The following is a 23,542-nucleotide window of genomic DNA, read 5'->3' on the forward strand; positions in this document are numbered from 1 at the left end:
TGATTCAACATTTTCTTTATCTGAAATGTCACCATCCTACAAAAACTACTGTTCTCGTATAAATATAAATATGATGCATATAGTACTCCTTCTATGTCGGAAATAACCTTCAATAAGGTACAGATTCTCCGTCGCCATTCTAATATAAACATGAATTCAAAATATTTGCCCAATTTTTCCTGCTAATGAGACCGCATTGATGCGCTGCATTTGCCACTTAAGTGGGTTTCTTCTTGTGCTTTCGCAATCCATCGTATGCACATTCGTATGCACTTCCAATATATAAAAATACAAGCCAAAATGCTTCTGCAAGATGATATACGCCTAGTGACTAAGTGATTTGTGAGCGCAGTTTAGGAAGTCTGAATACTCTCATACTTTAATTTCGTTTTCTCATGTATTCTAATAATTTATGAGGTAAAGAACGCGAGTGGAAATATTTATTAGAGGGATAGCACGGAATCGAATTTTCTCTTTCCTTCAAATATGAATACACAGTTGCTAAATTTATTGTGTTGTGTTCTGTGTGTTGGAGGCACTGATAATGAATTCTAGAGGGCTACGTCAACATGGCGGATCAACTTGAAAGTAAGATAAGTGTGTGTGATTTAAATAGATTTAAAGCAGAGTCTTCGCGAGTAGAGTATTTCTAATGACTATTTAGAATCAAAGAAAAGGGATTCTGTACCTGTTAACTGCTGTACGTTTCCACGAAATTCGTAAAATCTGTAATGTTTTGAACATCCCTCTCCCGTATTCGTGAAGATTGCGAAATTTTAAAATTTTAAATCTGGAAATGCGCCACATTTTGGAAATTTTTCTTTTATTGGACGTTTTTTACCACAGTTCTATGACCAGTGTGCGCTCATGTGTTATGCATCTTGAGATCGTGTTCGGGTTTTAATTGCGCGCAGTGATCTAATATACTGTGTCGTGAAATATCTAATAATAACATGACTTCATCACAAGTGGAACATTCATGCTATATTAGGGCCGCACACGGCGCTTTCATTCATTCAGTTCGTTCTGCGGTTGAAATTTCAGTTTTATAAAATGTACGACTTGTTTCTGTTTTTTTAACTAGTCCTAATTTTTTAAAAAAAAATTCTTACCATACCGTATTGAGTAGTATAAATAAAGGTATACGCTATTTCCGATACAAGTTCCTGAAAAGGGGATATAGTGTCAGGGTTCATATAGATCAGTGAATTTTTCCGACACTTCATGACTTGTTTTTTTTTTGTTTTTTGTTTTTTTTTACATTATTAAGTTGTTACAGCTCTCTAGTAGCACTTCATTTGGTTGAAGCCCTCCTTACTGCACTTTGAAAAATAAATGTTAAGATCATCTACAAAATTATTTTATTCTGTTCTTTCATTTTTTTTAAAATTCCTTATGAGATATATTTCAAATTAGTTACTAGTTGATTGTTTTACAGATGAGTCGGCTGCTGCGTTATTAACTTTCAAAAATGGAGGTCTGGGATATGGAGATATCAAGCAAGAAGTTGATGAGGAGCTTATGGACGTGGATCATGAAGAAACAACTGTGTTGGGTCCTGCAGCTTTGGGACTTCAGCGTGTGGGAGAAGAGTTGCCTCCAAGACCTTCTCCAGCACAGCCTGGTCTTGTGCTCAATAGAAGGGGCATGGTATGTTTAAACTTTAAATTACTGTGGGTGGGTGGATGCTTGCATATGCATATTTTGATCATAATATACAGGTTCATTGTATTTTTTTAATTACGTCGAGATTGGAAGAAACTGTCTCATACTTCAACATGGAGGTAGACTTATATGAAATGTAATCTAGACTTTCTGGTCTTGAAAAAGTTTAAATCCTTAAATTGGTATTTTACACTCTTTCTACCTGTTATAGTGAGGTCACAGTAATAGGGTAAATTCATGCAGTAGCAAAAATTTGTACTTAGTTTTTGGATATTAGTTCCCTGTCTCTTGTTTTACACACTGTGAGATCTGGTGTGATACCGCCACTCCGGTAGAAATATAGATACCAATAGAAACGGTCCATTATTGGACATTATAAATTTTCCAGCTAACTCATTCCTGGTTGCCAGCGTTTTGCCCCCGTGTACTAAGTTGGGCTCATCAGTTGGTACATAGCACACCCACCAAGACGCATGGCTAGTGCGTACCGTCCTGCAATGATTATTACATAATGTGTTAGTTTCAATGCTGCTATTCTTACCCAGAAATGATTCTGGAGTACAGGTATACATTACACCTGCCAGGGTCCAACCCACCCGCCCCCAGAAGTATATTTACTTTTAGAACCTAAAGTAGTGGTCCAGGCGCCATTATCCATTGCTTCTGCCAAGGATCACGGGCATTGGCTGACGTTACCAACGATGCAAAAGAAAAAAAAAGACTAAAGAGGCCTGCGAAGTTTGAAAGTGTCATGGCGTTGGACGGTAACCTTACTCCTTCTCAATTCCTCCTTCAATCTCGGGGCTTATGGCAAGAAAAATATGGTCATTTATTAGCTTTAATGTATTTTTTGCACATTCAGGCCAATCTCTGTCATGAGTGGCCCCTTTGGTGCCACACTCCCTTCGAGAGGCTTTATCTATGGCTGCGGCGTGTACTGTCCGCACGGCAAGAAAAAAGGGTAATTTAGTAGTTCGTAATCTTTGCATATCCAGGCCAATCTGTCATGAGAACAGTCATGAGAAAGGGTCTTTTCTATCGCCATGGCGCATGCTGCCCACATGGCAAGAAAAAAAAAAGTCATATCAAACCAACTGTTCGCAGCAGTGCTATTCTACTTACTTCAGTGCTACTAGTGGAAACCTTAAGTATTAAACAGAGGACAGTCACTTTGCATGTGCCACATAGTTGTACCTTGTGTTACTAACATTGTGAGGCAAACTCTATAGTTTTGCCTTCAGTTTTTTTATATCAGGTAATTGCACAAGAAATTGCATAAGATATCTGGAAAAATAACAGAAAAAACCAAACACGGTAAATAATACAGTGCAACGAATTCGATGCAATTGTTTGGACCAGCACAGTACTACACATTCTCCAGCAGTCAAAATAGTCTTCTCAGTTGCATTAGCTGGAGAAATTGAGTGTTCCATATTCCTATATGAAATATTGGTAGCATATGTATATTATAAAGCTGTTTGTAAATCTAACAAGTATTTCTCTTCAGATGTGGTTTTTGCAACAAACAAATCCAATGAAGATTAACTTGAAGGCACACGTTTTTTCTTTCTTGAAAGGTGCTCTGATAATATTCCAGTGCTTATTGATATGCTGCTTCTAAGTGAGACACTGTCTGAAAACTCAAAGAAAAAATATTTGAAGGATGATAAAACACTGTTTTAATTTCTTTAACAATTTTTTGATGAAATAGGCCTGTTGCTTTTATTTGAGCAAGAGACCCAAAATGGCAAATTGTAACATTTACTGTTACAATTACTTAATAAGAATAACATACCTTGCTTTTCAGGTGGTTAGTATTTTTCTGTTAGAAGTTTAAAAATTTGATACTAGAAAGAAAAAGTAAAATTATTGAAGATTTAAAGAAATTGATGTAAAGATTCACTGTGAGAAAACCTAAAGAGAGAACATAACTGATCAAAATTTAATTGTCATACCTTCATCATCGTTGGCTTCTTTGTATTTTTCTGAAGAAGAAAACATTTAACAGCTGACAAATAGAATATGTTTTGTTCTTGAAAAAATATCAGATTCTATCAAATCACAATTTTTATTATTTAAAAATAATGTCAAAGTTGAAACTGAAAAGAAATTACTTTCAGTATTAAAAATAATATTTTAATCTAGCGAGATACCTGTGCTTCGCTATGGTTTTAAACTGAAAGTTATTATTCAAAATTTTATATTTTGGAGAGTCCACTGTCAGCTGAGCCTGTAAAATATGCCCTGTGTTCATATGTCAAACGGTTTTGAGGGCATGATTGTTTATTTTCTGACCTAACATTCATTTGAACCCCGTGTGGAAGAATTTGAATGTTTTAACCCCTATCTTATTTAACATCTAGGATGTGAAAGCGACCAACTTGTCAAATTTTTATTTTGTTTTTCAAACAGTAATGGAGGAATGAATACTTTTTTAAGGGATAAATGTTTTTAAGTATTTATTAACATCTAGGATATAGAAGACCACCCTTCATTAAAAAAAGTAAGTTCGTACCTGAAACCATTATGGAAGAATGGATACTGTGTTTCTGAGAGTCAGCCACTCCTTAGGGGAGAAATATTTTGGAGTATATGATAGTTTACACCTAGGACATAAAAGAAGACCCTTCTCATAAAATTACAACTTAGTACGTCAGTTTTCAAGGGATGAATAATTTCATTTACTGAGCTAACCTCATTTAACACTTTAGGGGTGTAATGTTAAAAAATATTTCCTATTTCACACCCAAAATTTGAAATATATACCGCTTTTTGGAATTTGTCTTTGTACATTAAACCGTTTTGGAGTAAGGAATGAATATATTTGTTTCCTAATCTGAACCTACATTCAACTCTCTGAGCGTTTAAATTTGTTTAACACCTTCTGTTATTTAACACGTATGATATAAACTGAAATTTTAACTTCATCATTCAAACGGTTTCATGCATATTTTTGTCATCATCCCCCCCCCGCCCACCAGTCTAACTCCCTTAGGGGTGTATTGAAGTCCACTTCTTATTTGTATCCTCATAAAAAGAATTTCAACTCCTTTTACACCCCACTTAAGTTGATTCCATTCCCCTCTCCCGTCACAAAATACCTATTTATTTTTAAAGGAGATTCCAAATACCTATTTTCTCGTCCATGGCATCTTTCGTTTTTGAAATCTGAGTATCCTCAAACAAAGAATTCAACTCATTTTTCAATCCGTCCCTGAAAACAAAAGAATACATATTTCTTTATTTTTAAAAAAGGTTCCAAATACAAATTTTCATGTCTCCAACATCTTTAGTTTTTGAGATATAACATAAGTATCCTTGTAAAAAAGAATTCAATCTCTTCTTCAGTCCTGTTTACAACCCCCACCCCTTAAGTGTTTTTCCGAAACTAAAAAATATGTGTTACTTTATTTTTAAACCGCCAATTTTTTCGTCTGTAATATGTTAAGTTTTTTATATATACTGTAGATATGATTATTTCAAAAAATTCACCCTTTTAATACTTCTCCTTAAGTGGATTTTCAGAAAGCAAATTATGCCTTGTCCTTTGCTTTTGCAGGAGATTCAAAATACCAATTTTCACGTCTGTAACATTTTCAGTATTTGACGTATAAGTATCCTCATAAAAAGAATTCAACGCTTTCTTCACTTCTTTCCCTTAAGTGGATTTTCCGAAAACAAAAATATACGTGGAGCCGATGACCTTCGATGTTAGGCCCCTTAAAGCAACAAGCATCATCATCAAAATATACGCGATTCTTTATTTTTAACCTGCCAGTGGTCACGCGTTGAACAAAATGCCCACAGTATGATACGGTGTGTTTTCATAATAAATACCAACCGATTTCAACCGTAAGTGGACTAACATATTAAATGAACATGAGAATAAATCTCAAATGGTTATAAAAACACTAGAAATTACAAATAAAATTGCAAATAGTAATAACTCTCAAGTGTTTATAACTGTATCTGGAAAAAACAATTCCCAACTTTCTAAAATAGTATGTGCGTATTTCGCAATGCTCTTACACAAGGAGGAAGAGTCACTATATTTTCAGCACAAGTACGTGAGCGTGGATTTCTTCTTGGTGACTGTCTGCCCCACTTTGTCACCTTACCTTTCCCTATATAAACATTGTTACTAAACATGAAATCTCATGTACCTCCAACATATGTTGTTCGCTAGCTACAGATTGCTCTCCAGGTACGGTTTCATCAGCACGTTCTTCTGGCTCAGACTGTTCAGTATCCATATTATGTTCACTGTGTTCACTTTCACAGTCCGAGTCACTATTTTCGCCCTAGAGTTGATCACTAAGAATTTCATCAAACCAAGCTAAAATGTCACGACTTGAAGCAGTCGTCAGGCACTAATTATACAACACATTAAAACAGTAAGTTGGCATGAACTGTTTCAACTATGAAACATACAACAATAGCGAAACTATAACACACACAGAAATTAGCACCAACGTGACTGGTCGCACGTGAAGCAAAATGCTCACCGTTGATGGTCGCTGACAATTCCTTCCTCCTTGTCTCTTCTCAAGGTCACAGATGTGCATTTCAGTGCATTCACCAGTCTCTCAAAACTGCAGTACAAAGGTACAACAGGGTTCAAGTTCGAAACTACATGCTGTATAAGAGGGTAGATGATTTTCAATGACAGTGAGCATTTTGCTCATATAGCAACCGCTGGTGTGTTGAAGAAGATTGCAAATTTAAATTTTCATGTCTATAACATCTTCAGTTTTTGAGATATAAGTATCGCCATAAAAATAATTCAACCCCTTTTTCAGTCCTTTTTACAACACCCTTAAGTGAATTTTCCGAACAAAAAATAGGAGTTTCTTTATTTATAAAGGAGATCCCAAATATCAATTTTCACGCCTGTAAATATCTTTAGTTTTGGAGATACCAGTATTGCAGTAAAAATAATTCAAGCCTCTCTTTCAGTCCCCCCCCACTAAAGTGGTTTTTCTGAAAACAAATTATGCATGTTACTCTACTTTTACAGGAGATTCCAAATACCAATTTTCATGTCTGTAACATGTTACATTTTTGAGATATATTGTAGATATACTCATTTTAAAAATTTACCCCCTTTGTCACTCTTGTTTATCCCCTCTTAAGTAGATGTTCCAAAAACAAAAAAAATATGTGTTTCTTTATTTTTAAAAGCGATATCAAATACCAATTTTCATGACTGTAATACCTTCAGTTTTTTTGATGTAAGTATCCTCATAAAAGGTATTCAACCCCTTTTTCACTTTTTTCACCCCTCCCCCATTAAGAGGATTTTCTGAAAACAAAATATATGCATTTCCTCCTTTTAAAGGAGATTTCCAAATACCAATTTAATTTCCATGTCTTTAAACTGTTAATTTTTTGAGAGATATATATATACACACTCATTTTAAAAATTCACCCCCGTTTTCATTCCCCCTTAGCGACGAAATATCCAAAAATTCCCTTAGACTATTGAAAGCACCTACATTGTAATAGAAATGTATCCTCAAAATTTAATTTCTTTATGTCCAGTAGTTTTGGCTCAGCAATGATGAATCAGTCAGTCAGTCAAAACATGTTATTTTATATATATTGATGATTCTTCACTCTCTGTACTCTTGGCCATCTAACTCATATCCATATTTCATGCACTTGGCTCTACAGCCTTTTCTGCATGTCATTTCTTATATCATTAATATAATACATACATACATACATACATTATCATTATAGACTGTTATGCCTTTCAGCGTTCAGTCTGCAAGCCTCTGTGAATTTACTAAACGTCGCCACAATCCTCGATTTGCAACTAGTGTTGTGGCCTCATTTAGTTCTATACCTCTTATCTTTAAATCGTTAGAAACCGAGTCTAACCATCGTCGTCTTGGTCTACCTCTACTTCTCTTACCCTCCATAGCAGAGTCCATTATTCTCCTAGGTAACCTATCCTCCTCCATTCGCCTCACATGACCCCACCACCGAAGCCGGTTTATGCGTACAGCTTCATCCATCGAGTTCATTCCTAAATTAGCCTTTATTTCTTCATTCCGAGTGCCCTCCTGCCATTGTTCCCACCTGTTTGTACCAGCAATCATTCTTGCTACTTTCATGTCTGTTACTTCTAACTTATGAATAAGATATCTTGAGTCCACCCAGCTTTCGCTCCCGTAAAGCAAAGTTGGTCTGAAAACAGACCGAAGTAAAGATAGTTTCGTCTGAGAGCTGACTTCCTTCTTACAGAATACAGTCGATCGCAGCTGCGAGCTCACTGCATTAGCTTTACGGCACCTTGATTCAATCTCACTTACTATATTACCATCCTGGGAGAACACACAACCTAAATACTTGAAATTATCGACCTGTTCTAGCTTTGTATCACCAATCTGACATTCAATTCTGTTGAATTTCTTACCTACTGACATCAATTTAGTCTTCGAGAGGCTAATTTTCATACCATACTCATTGCACCTATTTTCAAGTTCCACGATATTAGACTGTAGGCTTTCGGCACAATCTGCCATTAAGACCAAGTCGTCAGCATAGGCCAGACTGCTTACTACATTTCCACCTAATTGAATCCCTCCCTGCCATTTTATACCTTTCAGCAGATGATCCATGTAAACTACAAACAGCAAAGGTGAAAGATTACAGCCTTGTCTAACCCCTGTAAGTACCCTGAACCAAGAACTCATTCTGCCATCAATTCTCACTGAAGCCCAATTGTCAACATAAATGCCTTTGATTGCTTTTAATAATCTGCCTTTAATTCCATAGTCCCCCAGTATGGCGAACATCTTTTCCCTCGGTACCCTGTCATATGCTTTCTCTAGATCTACGAAACATAAACACAACTGCCTATTCCTCTCGTAGCACTTTTCAATTACCTGGCGCATACTGAAAATCTGATCCTGACAGCCTCTCTGTGGTCTGAAACCACACTGGTTTTCATCCAACTTCCTTTCAACGACTGATCGCACCCTCCCTTCCAAGATGCCAGTGAATACTTTGCCTGGTATACTAATCAGTGAGATACCTCGATAGTTGTTGCAATCCTTCCTGTTCCCTTGCTTATAGATAGGTGCAATTACTGCTTTTGCCCAATCTGAAGGTACCTTACCAAGAGATAGGAGATTATAAAATGTACTTGACGGGTGTTAGAAAGGGAAGGGCAGAGTCTGGGGTAGGGCTCTTTATCAGGAATACCATTGCACGGAACATAGTTTCTGTTAGGCACGTAAATGAGCGAATGATGTGGGTAGATTTGTCTGTTGGAGGAATTAGGACTAGAATTGTGTCCGTGTATTCACCATGTGAGGGTGCAGATGAGGATGAAGTTGACAAGTTTTATGAAGCATTGAGTGACATCGTAGTCAGGGTAAACAGCAAGGATAGAATAGTGCTAATGGGCGATTTCAATGCGAGAGTTGGGAATAGAACTGAAGGATACGAAAGGGTGATTGGTAAATGTGGGGAAGATATGGAAGCTAATGGGAATGGGAAGCGTTTGCTGGACTTCTGTGCTAGTATGGGTTTAGCTGTTACAAATACATTCTTCAAGCATAAGGCTATTCACCGCTACACGTGGGAGGCTAGGGGTACCAGATCCATAATAGACTATATCTTAACAGACTTCGAATTCAGGAAATCTGTTAGGAATGTACGAGTTTTCCGGGTATTTTTCAATGATACAGACCACTATCTGATCTGTAGTGAACTAAGTATCTCTAGGCCTAAGGTAGAGAAAGTGAAATCTGTCTGCAAACGAATAAGGGTAGAAAATCTCCAGGACGAGGAAATTAGACGGAAGTACATGGATATGATTAGTGAGAAGTTTCGAACAGTAGACATTAAGCAGGTTCAGGATATAGAAAGTGAATGGGTGGCATATAGGGATGCTGTAGTAGAAACAGCCAGGGAATGCCTTGGAACAACTGTGTGTAAAGACGGGAAAAGGCGAACATCTTGGTGGAATGATGAAGTGAGAGCAGCTTGTAAACGTAAAAAGAAGGCTTATAAGAAATGGCTCCAAACAAGGGCCGAGGCAGATAGGGAGTTGTATGTAGATGAAAGAAACAGAGCGAAACAAATAATTGTTGAATCCAAAAAGAAGTCATGGGAAGATTTTGGTAACAACCTGGAAAGGCTAGGTCAAGCAGCAGGGAAACCTTTCTGGACAGTAATAAAGAATCTTAGGAAGGGAGGGAAAAAGGAAATGAACAGTGTTTTGAGTAATTCAGGTGAACTCATAATAGATCCCAGGGAATCACTGGAGAGGTGGAGGGAATATTTTGAACATCTTCTCAATGTAAAAGGAAATCATCCTGGTGGTGTTGTGAACAGCGAAGCTCAAGGGGAGGAGGAAAATGATGTTGGTGAAATTATGCTTGAGGAAGTGGAAAGGATGGTAAATAAACTCCATTGTCATAAAGCAGCAGGAATAGATGAAATTAGACCTGAAATGGTGAAGTATAGTGGGAAGGCAGGGATGAAATGGCTTCATAGAGTAGTAATATAATATTAATATCAAAATTGCATAAATATTTTGACTAGAAAAATGTACAGTCTGTTCAGAGAGAGAGGAATTCCCAAATTCAAAATAATAATAAAACTTTTGATCACATGTACACAAAACTGAAACATGTCACAAACTGAGGTATACAAATTGTATATAATGTACCTGTAATGCATTAGCAAAGGTTTCATCACTTTGAGGGGTAACTTATATTCTTGAAAAATATTAGGGTAAAATGTATTGGCATGCCTTGCTCAGGAGGCGTGACCTAGGACCACTTTGTTCTATTAGGTTGCAGAGCCAGGCGGTTTGTTCACAAACACTACAACAATGGCGCTCAGTCTGCTGGTCGGAAAAGTGCACTCATTTATTTCAGTGCATTTGCGCCCAAAGAGATTGTAACTATGAATGAAACTGAACTCATGTTTGCTGTGGACATTGAGAATGATAAAATGACAAAAATGTAGACTATCGTGACATCTGTTGAAGAATTGAGGAAATTATGTGAAGAAATACGAACGTGTTGAATATTCGACTGTGCCACTACAGCGGGCACCAAACTGTCGAATATTCGACAGTTGCCAGTTCTAGGGTTAAGGCTGGTATGAAATACAAGTGTTGGAACTTAAATAGTGGCAACACTGCTGTGGAGACGCTATGCAACGGAATCTAATATTGTTGCTGATGGCACATGTTGGTTACATACCTACCTTATCTCAGAGCAAATGGACTCGCCCTTCCCACATCACCTGCGTGCGCACAAGCAAGAGAAACACAGTCACTTGTGACCTAGCGGTCTAACGTAACGTCACTATGTTTTCCAAACAGGAACAACGAAGTTGGATCAAGATTGAATGTGCCAGAAGTCGGACAGCACAACAGTGTCTGTGTCCCCCACCCACAGGGGGTAAAGGTCACTAAATATGGCTGGGGTGAAAGGAGGACAAAAACAGTTATTGATTATTTTTTGGTTGAGAAAACAAATCATGAATAGTTAATAAAAGTAACAGCACTAGCAGGAAGCATTTGATGGAAACGACACAGTAGTGGTAGCAAAATTGAAAATGGCAAAGTTGTGAGAGTATAACAAATAAGACAGAAGAAAATGAAAGTATGGAAATTAAAGGAAAATAGGAAGTTTGATAAGCCACAATGTTTTAAAGGCATCGTGTACTTTCTGTGCAAGTACAGGGCATCTAAAATGCATACAGTACAGAAATCCAGTGAATGAAGCACTTGCACAGGGGAGCCAGCATAGATTTCTCCTCGTCTTTTATTCATGCCTTTTTTTTCCTTTGTTTCGTTGCCAGTGAGTTATCCAAGTGCATTATTTTAATACTGTAAATGCACTTTGTTGGGTACATTTTGCAAATAGTTTTTATCCATGGCATTTGAAAGATTTAAACTGTGAATGGGTTAAAGTGATGCCGTAACATAGAGTTTGTTTGTATATTTTAAAATACTGTTAAAAATAATGTATTCCGTATAAGCCCGTAGATATATGATTCAATTATGTGTTATACATGCTCAAAAAGGCTATTCTCTATATCTCGATTTTTCGATGATTTGAAATAAAATTTAGCTCCCGAAGTGATTTGAGATATCGAGGTTTGACTACATATTTTTCTACAAATATTTCCTGGATACCACTTGTATCAAATTCTTTGCAATTATTTAAGAAAAGACTGGAAAAACAAATAGGGTATATGCCTGCCCTAAACGCATACAGTTCACAATATACTACACACACACACACACACACACACACACACTATAATACTAAACTGTACACATGGTTATAAAAGCACATTAGAGGAAAGAAAAAGAAACATATCTAAAATAATCCAGAAGAAATAAAATTGTCCTAATGCATCAGTAAAAACAAATTTAGCAAAACTTAGTGACACACAGAAGGAAAGAACAAAACAGGAAAGTAGAATCAATGTATTTGCACTCAACTTGATCCATCCAAGTACCGCTGCCAACATTTCTTTTTAAATGCCAGTTCAGATAGGGTGTCCCTTAGGTCATTGTATCAATCATCATGTCACCACTGTATATACATTATAAGACATGGTCTGGCAGAATATCATGCCATGGAAATAAAGGCATAAATAAATAGACGGATAGATAGATAATTAAATAAAGATGAAATGTGTGGAAATGAACAAGGCAGCAGGACCTATTGGTCTACATTGGTTACATAGGCTGTTAAGGTGTTTATGGAGGAAAAATGGTAATCTCTTCTTTATTTCCAGTTTGTGGACCACATACTTGGAACAGATCTGGTGTTTCTGTCCGAAACTGCATTCTTACTATAATCATTCTGTCATTGTTCTTCATGGCGGGTTTGTTACTCGGAAAGCCATATTAAAGCGGCTGCCAGGAGGTGACGAGGCTGCTCCTAACATAAGAGTACAGGTGCCTTCTGCAGCTGCCCTTAAGTTTGGGACAGACACTGCTTGATGAGTTCTAGTGTCTTTTCTACACTGAAGGGACCATCACCCCACCTAAGAGGACAATGTTTTTGTTTTTCTATCTCCCCATTTTCTGGCTATTTTTCTTCCTGAACCGCGTGTTTTCTATTATTAAATGGTTCCTTTGGCAGATGTCCATTAACATACCCCCTTTTTGATTCTTGTTCCCATATCCATATGGACCAAGAATCTCTTCTCTTCCCACTTGTGCATTCAGATCTTCCATTATAATTACTTCTTTGTCCTCTATGTATTTTTTCACTTCTTCAAGTAAAACCATACAACAGTGTTAACAGAGAAAAGAAGTGGGAAACACTGGAAAGAAAAGCGATAATAAGTTATAAGACAAAGAAAATTTAGAAATCTCATACCCTAATCAACCTCCTAATACTCTAACAGTTAAAGCTAACAACTTTGAAGTATTCGGTAAACAAATTATAGAGGGTGATATAAATATAATTCAACTTAGTATTGTGCCATTTCACTGTCGTGAATGAACATCTTGGAACAAAAATGGGCGCTATGCCGCAAGAAAACTAAAAAAGCGACACAAATTTAATGGTCAATGGCGAGAAGATTGTATTCATATCGGGAATAAGCCGAGAAATAGTATCAAGAAGGCGGTGAAAAAGAAGGAAGGATACAGGATTGTTACAAGATTATTATAATAAAAATATTCCAGAAGAAAACACTTTAAGCTGCACGGGACAACGATATTGCTATGTGAAGATGATGTTATTGCTAGCAGAAAGTTTGAATAGAATTTTGAATAATATCAAAAGAGAAGAGCAAAGCTACAGGAGCATTGCGTAGAATCGCAAGAAATTGAAACACTTATTGGGAAACGTTACGTAACAGACTACGTCACGAGACACCAAGCAACAACAGCAGATATCATTGAAAGTCGCTGGCAAGAAAATATAAAAGCTACGGGAATTGAAAACAATATATAGAACCCTAAATCAAATTATATAATTGAGAATTTGGTAGACATATAATAGTCTGGAAGACGTTAGCTGGATTTAATTGAAAAAAGCATTCTTTTCAATACGTTTATGAGTATTAGAAGGCTTTGAGCATACTAAGATGACAAAACTATGTCTATCTGTATTTTTGTCCGAACGCAAGAGATGTCCAGCATCATGCACTAAGAAGACCAAGGCTGACTGTCCGGTGATGGTGACCCAAAGTCGACGGAGATATCCCGAGATGACGGAGAAGGAAAGATAACCTGCCCATATGTTCCCGGAGACCGGCACAATGTAGGAGACATACCTAACTAGATGTCCTAATACATCTGGATACAACATCGAGGGAATACAGGGAAGAAAAGATAAGTCAATTACTATTTTTTGTTGCAGTAAGTAACTCGTGTATTAGACACCCTCGCGTATTAGAACCCCCCCCCCCCTGGCTTTTTGAGACGAAGAAAATGAAAAAAATAAATCTCGCATATAAGACCCCCCAATGTAATTTGTCAGAGAAGAACAATGATTCCGCTTCGAAGCGGGTACAAATCTTATTGCAGTTCTGATGACATCGCACAAATTTGTGAATAATTTTGTCCGTACGACCTACGCAATGAAAACGCGTCGAATCCATGCGGTACCTACATCTGTGTTTCGTAGTTAAGAAATGTCTGCCTCCGTAGCGTAGGTCTTCCGCAGCTCTGATGACGTCGCACAAATACTGCAGGTGAATAGGCCTAGCTTCGTGTTGACGTCGTGTCCAACCCGCGCTTTGCAAGCATGCATCAGTCATGCTATATGTTTGTGATTTGTAGTTAATAATAATCCGCCAGTGTAATGGTTAGCACAATTAGTTCCTGTTCTCGGGAGTCTGACTTCAATTCCTGGTACCTTTACGAATGGCAGGAAGGTTGATATGCGTTAAAAGCGGTGCATGTAACTCCCCTGCACTGGGAGTATGTCTAAAAAGAGCTGTACCACCTGGGGATGAGGAAACGAGTTTACTTTTGAGAAATATTCACGGTTGTTGCTATTTTTACACCAGGCGAGGCCATTAACAAAGTGGTCATTTAATATCTCGTAACTTGGGTTAATATAGGTATACCTATATTTGGAGAGAAGTAAGTTTAAAATGTGATAAAAGCTATCCAATTGAAACTATTGATTTACTCGCCAACGTACGTAACAAATAATAATTTTATGTCCCCACGTAGGCCTACTTTAAACGATTTTCGGAGACACCAAACAAAACATACTAAGGTACCGGTATGTGTTAATGAAAAAAGAGACAACAAAAGTACAAAATTAAACATTAAATAAATAAATAAAACGCATTACCGCCACACCTGTAGATATCCATAAATGCGGTATATTTTCCTGTTATTTATTTTTATTCTTTCCTTCGAGGAACTTTTGGCACTATCAGGGCGATAATATACTTAACCTAAACAATGTGGTCTGTCTTATCTCATGGATAGCTGTTTACGTAAATCCTGATGTGATAAATGTAGAGAACAAGCATGAAATGTACTTAAAATAAGGGTCTGTGTTTCAACAGCTGCAGTTACCAAAAGAATGTTTCCAGTTACTATGTATTACATTCAGAAGTACAACTTGTAACAGCTGATGATTTGGCATGCCTTCTACAGCATGGCTTTATTCGGAAAGAGTGGCTTCTGCTACATATACACCAACTGGGAATATCAGAGACCATCTCCAGAAACCATTTGGGAATAGATTCACACTGTTTAGACTCTGTAGTTGGGAACAAAATTATTTTTAAAAGGTTCAAGAAGATGGGACCTCGTATGCTCTTGATTGCAGTGCATGGCTTAAAAGGAATGAAGCATGGCTGACGCAACTGACAAAATGGCAGTGAAGATGACATCACTTGAAATGCCGACACGCAGGTATCAGGGCAGGAAAGTTGACGGCGTAAAGCGATTATATTGAAATGAAAGCAGTGATCAGGTTTACTGTGTGGTAGGTCTATTGCTGAACTGACAGAGACAAATGGCTGGCCATTAAGTTTTTGTATCGATATTTAATTATATGATAACACGATACCCTTATCCCTTTTTTCTACGGTGTCGAGTATGAAGTGAGACGAATCTTTGTAGCAAGTTTTTACGGCCGTATGCCCTTCCTGACATCAGCCTCACCAGAGGAATTAATGAGATAACGAATTACATGTTATGAGTAACTAAAACGGACTTTTATATGTACCGTAGGCCTAAAAGTCGTGTTCACCCTTTGTCTTTTTACGTTTAGAAATACTGTCTTCTGATGAAAATAGCCAGTATAACTTAAATACATTCTAAGTTTGTTAAATAATAGTATAGAATGTTTACACGTACAATTTATACCTCTTTATAGCCTAGAAATCATGTGTTTTTGAGGTCATCGCATATTGGACCCCCCTTTACTATTTTTGGCTGTAAAAGTGGGGGGAAAAAGGGGTCTAATATGCAAGTAAATACAGTAGTTTTTTTCGAAAAGTGCCGTTTTTCAATTGTGTTTAATATATAATTGTGCAATGCCATCATTGATTTAGTTCGAGAAGAGTGAACTTATATGTGAAATCGCGTACATATAACGACGTAAGAGGATAATAGGTAGTCATCTAACTGAAAAATAACAATCCTTTGGCTAGGATTTATTAGATCAGTGGTAACCTAATTATGTGTTTGTAATGCTGTCTATGATAAGTAAGAGATTAATTTACTTCAATTGTGAGTAGTATACTGTTAGTGTTATGATTAGGTTAGGGTGTTATATTACAAAATTAAGGTGATACGGTGCGATATACAGGTTTTTTTGGATCATAAGAAGACATATGAGCAATATGAAGTGAATCCGAAGAGAAGAGAAGAAAATGGAATATTTAAGTGGATAAATGATAGTTATGAATTCATATGCGTCAAGATATATATAAGGGTTATGAAATGAAAGAAGAGATATGGTGCGAAGATATGAAACAGATGATATAAATGTGAAGAATGGTTGTATAAGAAGAAGAGTAATGATGGTGATTATTATTTCGTCGAGAGAGAAGACATGGATGTATATTAATGGTGATATTAAGTTAGCTGACGCGATTTAAGATTAAGAATGCATATATTTAATTCCATAGCATATATTAATCCTTCGGTATTCCACATCCAGCATTAAATATGATCCATATAGTTTACACGTCAGATAGGCACTGGTAGATCGTTGAAATGAATCCATGTAGGGAAGATTGAGCAGAATTAGTCCACAGTAACCCGAATTCTTGACCACAGTCATGTTTATTGTAATAAATAGAGTTAGAATGCTTACTTGCTCATTTCATTAATATTATTGAAGAGGTTGCCCATAACTAGGTGATGAAGATACTGGTTATTAAAGTCTTCTTAGATGGCAGAGCACATATTTTTCTGAAATTATGTTGAATAAGGTGTTATAGTTGGGGAAAAATCATGACGACCTCGCCTCATACCACTACTATCTAGTGGTAGCTCGGGTCTGTTAGCGACTTAATAGGATTTACTACCTCTACTGCAGCCCGAGTTGCCAAATTGGCTACTGCACTCTACACGAAGAAAGGGTAAATACTACAGAGAGTGAGGAAGAAAGTGGTTTGGCTGGCAGCCTCTCCAAAACAAACAAGGATCGCTTGGAACTCGTTAACTCAGCAGGGTGCAGGGTGTGATCGACTACTGGCTTCCAGCTCGCTTCTAGGAACTGAGGCCGTCATGTTTTGTCCCCAACTATATATGTCATTGGTGACACACTACCATGTTGCACATGATGTAAATAATTGGCACTTAACTTAATTTTGGAATTTATTTTTCTATTTTAGGTAAGTATGCTACAGGAATGATTAGTAATGGTAATTTTTAATTATTTTAAAATGAAATAATGTTGAATGACTTGTCATTTATCTTCTCTTCCTCATAATTCCGAACATGAAAGCCACTGAATCTGAAATCCTCGAGAAATAGATAAGAAATTTTCTTATACCAATGATTAATGATGATGATATGAAGCATGATAAAATAATAATAATAATAATAATAATAATAATAATAATAATAACTAGATGCAGGCAAATAGGCTGATAATTTCTGAATAGATCTGCAATATGTTATAATAATTTTTAGAAAGGAATTTGCGGAATTGTTTTGTGTTCAAGCAGACAAAAGTAAATAACTTGAACGTGATTTTAATTTAATTTGACATAATTATGAAGCATCTCAAGATTATTTTCTACTTTCGAACAGAAACAATATGTATAGTCAACCTTTATTTATATCATAGAGCTTTGAACATTTTTCTATATTAATTAGCTAATTTAGGAGAGGAAATAGCCTGATTTCAACAAATTATTCAATTTCTATTTTATTTCAAGATTATTTATTTTAATAAAATGATATTAGATAAACTTATTTGCTCTTTTTATGGTATCCTAGGATAAGTAAATACTTACACATACATTTCAGCAGGACATATCAGATCAGTTAGATTCAGGAGGCCAGTTAGATTGCATAGCCATAGATCTTTCCAAAGCCTTTGATAGAGTGGAACATGGAATATTATTAAAGAAATTGGAGGGAATAGGATTGGATGTAAGGGTTATACGTTGGATAAGAACATTTTTAAATTCAAGGGTTCAGAAAGTCAAAGTAGGAAATAATATATCACAGGAAGAGAAAGTCTGGAAGGGAATTGCACAGGGTAGTATAATCGGTCCGTTACTTTTCTTAATATACGCAAATGATTTAGGGAACAATATAACATCAAAAATAAGATTGTATGCACATGACATAATTGTTTATAGGGAAACAAATAACATTGAGGATTGTTCAGAATTACAAAGGGACCTTGACAGTATCCAAGAATGGGTTGAAGAAAATAATATGAAGATTAATGGAGGCAAATCAACTGTTACAACATTTACAAACAGGAGCTTTAAAACTGAATTTGAATATACTTTGGATGAGGTAGTTATCCCAAAAGATGGCAAGTGCAAATACTTAGGTGTGAGATTTGAAAGTAATTTGCACTGGAAGGGTCATGTTGATGACATTGTTGGGAAAGCATACAGATCGTTACATGTCATAATGAGACTACTTAAAAGATGCAACAAAGAATTAAAAGAAAAAAGTTACTTAACCTGAATCCGCCCAGCGTGCCATATATGGCACGGCAAACTACACAGTCTTCTTGGACTCTTATTATTGTAACCGCGCGCACTGTATCCAACGCTAAAAGTTACAACTTTATTCTCAAAAAATTCAATCTTGGGCGGATCCAGGTTAAGTATGGTTCGTCCATTATTGGAATATGCAAACAGTGTTTGGGATCCTCACCAAGAATACCTAATAAAAGAACTAGATGGTGTGCAGAGGAAAGCAGCAAGGTTTGTAACAGGGGATTTCAGGAGAAAGAGTAGTGTATCAGAAATGTTAAAGGAACTTGGGTGGGAAACTTTAAGTAAGAGAAGGGAGAAAACTAGACTTACAGGATTATATAGAGCCTATACAGGAGAAGAAGCAAGGGGAGATATCCGTGAGAGGCTTCGGTTGGAAAATAATTATATTGGTAGAACTGACCATGAGTACAAAATTAGAAGGAATTTTAGCAGAAGCGATTGGGGTAAATTTTCTTTCGTTGGGAAGGGCGTGAAGGAGTGGAACAGTTTACCAGGGGTAGTGTTTGATCCTTTTCCAAAATCTGTACAGCTATTCAAGAAGAGAATAAACAACAACAGAGATAATAAATTAAATGTTAGAGGGCATTCGACCAGTGCAGGATATTGTAAATAATAAATGTGTGTGATTAAATTAATTCCATCCCCTAGTCTAAGGAGTTTGGACAGCCCAAGTAGGGGACTGCCTGTAGGGGTGAAGTACAGTGGGGACTTCGAGGGCCCTGGGACCGCTACGGTAGCTGTGAAGGCCCTTCAGGAACTCTGAAAAGTGGTGGCAAAAGGGGCTCTGGTTAAGACGCAGCAGGTCGTTATGCTACTTAGGTTCCAAAATGGGTAAAATATAAATATGTAAATAAATTCAGTGTTAATTTTAATCTTATACCAGTTGTATAGTATTATTAGAAGTAATTTCACATGCCGTACTGTATATGAGTTGACTATGTTTGTAAGATATTATAAGTAGAATTTTGTAAACAATATAAATTTATTAAGGATGATGTGTGTGTTTAATAGAAAAAATTATTAGCGTAAATTGTATAATATTGTATTCTAGGAAAATTTTCTTCGTCTCCTGTTAATTTAAAATTTAGTGCTTGACAATAATGTATTTTAGTGTACCATTTGCCACCGAGGTAGACACCTCATTTGCAAATAAAGAGATTTTTATTTGATTTGACATAGATTAAGTATGATTGAATTTTATGAAGCGTTGTGGATCAATTTGCGAGATGGAGATGTCCACCAGACTGATTTTGTGCAAATTTAGCTGTCTAGCTCACCCGTTGCCTTTACTCTTGGGACCTACGACCTGAAAAATATTCTTGATTGATAGTTGGTGATGAAATGAGCTAGTCTGGATTTATTAAAATTCACCTCCTGTCATTGAATAGTACACTAATCACAATGAATAACATACTGTTAAACCTGTAGGGAAAAAAATGTTAATGTAAGATAAACCGACAATCTCTAAAATCAAATCCTTAGAATAAAAGCCGGCCAAAAAAGGGTATACCACAAAGTGCAAGATTAGAAATGAATGTTAAAACACACAGCCGAAGATATTTATATCATCTAGTTTTTTTAGGTTCAATATGATTTATACCTTTTATTAGAACTTATGGGGTAAGTTATTTACCTTTCATTTTGGGGGAACAAATTTTTAAGACCATAGATCAAAGTTGAAGTGAGGATTGGGGAGGTCAAATAATTTATTATGAGTCTATTCAATATTCTCAGTGTTCAGAAATCTCTATACAGCATCATTGATGGTAAAAGGGGGTTCAATATATTCATAGGCTTGTAGAATAGTGAAGTAAATACCCAATAAGATTGTAAAGAATAATCTTTGACTAGCTTGGCTATAGTTTCCTTCTATTAGACTGTGGTGTGCCCAAGTGATGGTTATCCCTGAGACGAGAAGAATTGTGGTATTAAGAAGGGGAATTTAGAGAGGATTAAAAGGTTAAATACCTAAAGGAGGTCAATGTCTACCTAATTCAATACTAGGTGAAAGGCTTCTGTGGAAAAATGCTCAGAAGAAGGAGATGAAGAAAAATACTTCAGAAATAATAAATAAAATTATACCTCATCGTAATCTCTTACTTACTGGTAAGGTGTGAAGGCCTTGATAAGTTCCTTCTCGTGTAATATCACATCATCATTGAATTATAGTTAAAGTAATTAGAGCTAGCCCTAAAAATAGGAGGGAATTATTATATTGGGGAAATCATTTAATTATTCCTATAGTTGTTGCTATAGCTTCAATAGCACCTGTCAAAGGTCAGGGTCTTGGATTAACTAGATATGGATGATTTGAATGTGTTACCATAGTTTACTTCTCTAGAATAAAGGGTGGCTGAAATAGCAAAGACGTATGATTGAATAATTGCTACTGCTGAATCTAATGTTATTTAAAGTATTTGAGCAATAAGTAGGATAGAAAGTGTCAAGAGTACCAAAGAACGCCCAGTGTTTCCTAGCAAAGTTAAGAGGAGGTGACCTGCAATTATGTTAGCGGCTAAACGAACAGCTAATGTTCCTGGGCGAATAATATTACTAATTGTTTGGATACAAACTATAAAAGGTATGAGGACTGGAGGTGTTCCCTGCGGAACTATATGAGCAAACATATGGGTTATGTGGTTAATCCATCCATATAATATAAAAGATAATCACAAGGGGAGTGCTAATGCAAGAGTTAATACTAAGTCTCTAGAACTTGTAAAAATATAAGGGAATAATCCTAAAAAGTTATTAAATAGAATAAGTGAGAATAATGAAATAAAGATGAAAGTTCTTCCATTATGACTGGTTGGTCCAATTAGAGTTTTAAATTCATTATGAAGGGTGTGTGTGATTGAAAACCAGGTGATAGTAATACGTGACGGGATTAATCAGTAAAGTAGAGGAAGTATTAGAAGTCCAATGAATGTTCTTAATCAATTGAGTGATAATTTTATAATACTAGATGTGGGGTCAAAAATCGAGAAGAGATTATTTATCATTTTCAAATTATGGAGTTTGTATTTTATGAAACTTTATTGGTTGGTGTGGGGATATTATAAGTAAAAATATAATAGTTTATGATGGCAAATAAAATAAGGGTAGTTGAGAATATAAAAAATAAAAATAATCAATTTATAGGTATTATCTGAGGAATAAAGAAATATTAAAGGTTTTAATTATTTTAATATGACATACTAATGTTATAAATTAACTGATTTCTTCATCAGAAGTAGGTGTTAATTACTATAAAATGGTTTAAGAGACCAGTACTTACTTTCAGTCGTCTGATGATGAGTTTATCATATTATTAATTCATTTAGTAAATGAGTTGATATTAATTCTTTCGATTACAATAGCTAACTCATTCCTGGTTGCTAGCGTTTTGCCCCCGTGTGCTAAGTGGGGCTCATCAGTTGGTACCTAGCATACCCACCAAGATGCATGGCTAGTGCATCTGATAGCCAAGCAGGCATCAATTTTTGGTAATGAGACAAAGTATCTCATAGTGCATTGGCACTGCCGGTAGCTCCAAGTAGCCTGCACAGTGGCCTCCATGGTATGCACTAGCCATGCGTCTTGGTGGGTGTGCTAGGTACCAAGTGATGAGCCCAACTTAGCACATGGGGGCAAAACACTGGCAACCAGGAATGAGTTAGCTGGAAAATTTATAATGTCCAATAACGGACCATTTACATTGGTATTATCGCCACATTTAACGCAAATTTGCCATGACTAGAAACAATTGTGATCTAACATGTCTCATTCCACCCAAAGACAGACTTATGCCAGGCAGTCACAAAAACCCTGCAGGTTCTTCAACTACTCGCATAACATCACACTTATTGCTCCGTTCTATCCTGACAGTTACTTGATAATACAAAAGGAAGAAATGTTAGATCTGCATAATATGAGTAATGGAACAATGAACCACTATAGCTTTAAGGAAACGGAATACTCTACAATGATGTAAAAGAAACATAATAATAAATTGGATTCGGTGTACTTTTGATTTAATACTAATCATAGCAAAGCAAAATCTTCTCTGTACAGGCCATGGAGGCCCTGGGAGGGGTGGAAGGTAAAGGCTTCCACTATCCGTAACCTCGACACTTGATGGGGTAGAGTGGTTAGCTGTACGTCTGGCCGCCTTTGCCCCCAGGAATTAACCTGGTACTCATTTTTGGTGTAGGCTGAGTGAACCTCAGGGCCATATGCACCTCCGGAAGTGGAAATCTCATTTCTTAAATTTTACGACTTCCTGACGGAGATTCGAACCACGTCCTTCCGGGCGAACAGAGCACGCCTTTACCACCTCGGCCAGGCAGTCCCTACACTAATCATAAGAGTTGTGTTTTTTAATTTTCCAGTGTCATATATGCATTCATTATATACCACTGCTATAAGAAGAGAAAAAATTAGCATTGTTATAAAACCTTGTCTCTTAATAATAATAATTTGACTAAGCATTTCTGTTGATGCACCCCCCTAGTTGCATCACATTTTTACGGGTAACTCAAGCAGGAACTTCGAACATTCTTACAGTAGTTCTCTCACTTTCTTGTTTGGTACGTCTAAGATAGGTGGTGCTTTGGAATCTCGGTTGTTCACACTCTGATATAGTAGCAAAACCTTATTGATGAGAGATCAGACTGCTGGGTTGATGAGTGGCTCAGATGGTTGAGGCGCTGGCTTATGACCCTAATTTGGCGAA

At 36.5% G+C, this 23,542-nt stretch overlaps 1 protein-coding gene across 2 annotated transcripts in view; it reads left to right on the top strand.

Moving 5' to 3' along the window:
• Positions 1–534: 534 nt before the first annotated feature.
• Positions 535–23,542, top strand: part of LOC136875237 (protein lin-9 homolog) — a 172,498-nt gene continuing 149,490 nt past the window's right edge. Inside the window, exons 1-2 of one of the 2 annotated variants that reach the window (XM_067148871.2) lie at positions 535–588; positions 1,439–1,650. In XM_067148871.2, the coding sequence (XP_067004972.2) occupies positions 570–588; positions 1,439–1,650 (231 nt within the window). In that variant the 5' untranslated portion in view covers positions 535–569. The other variant, XM_067148872.2, reaches the window with a different exon arrangement.

Source organism: Anabrus simplex, chromosome 1 (assembly GCF_040414725.1).
Source record: "Anabrus simplex isolate iqAnaSimp1 chromosome 1, ASM4041472v1, whole genome shotgun sequence".
NCBI classification, from domain to species: domain Eukaryota; kingdom Metazoa; phylum Arthropoda; class Insecta; order Orthoptera; family Tettigoniidae; genus Anabrus; species Anabrus simplex.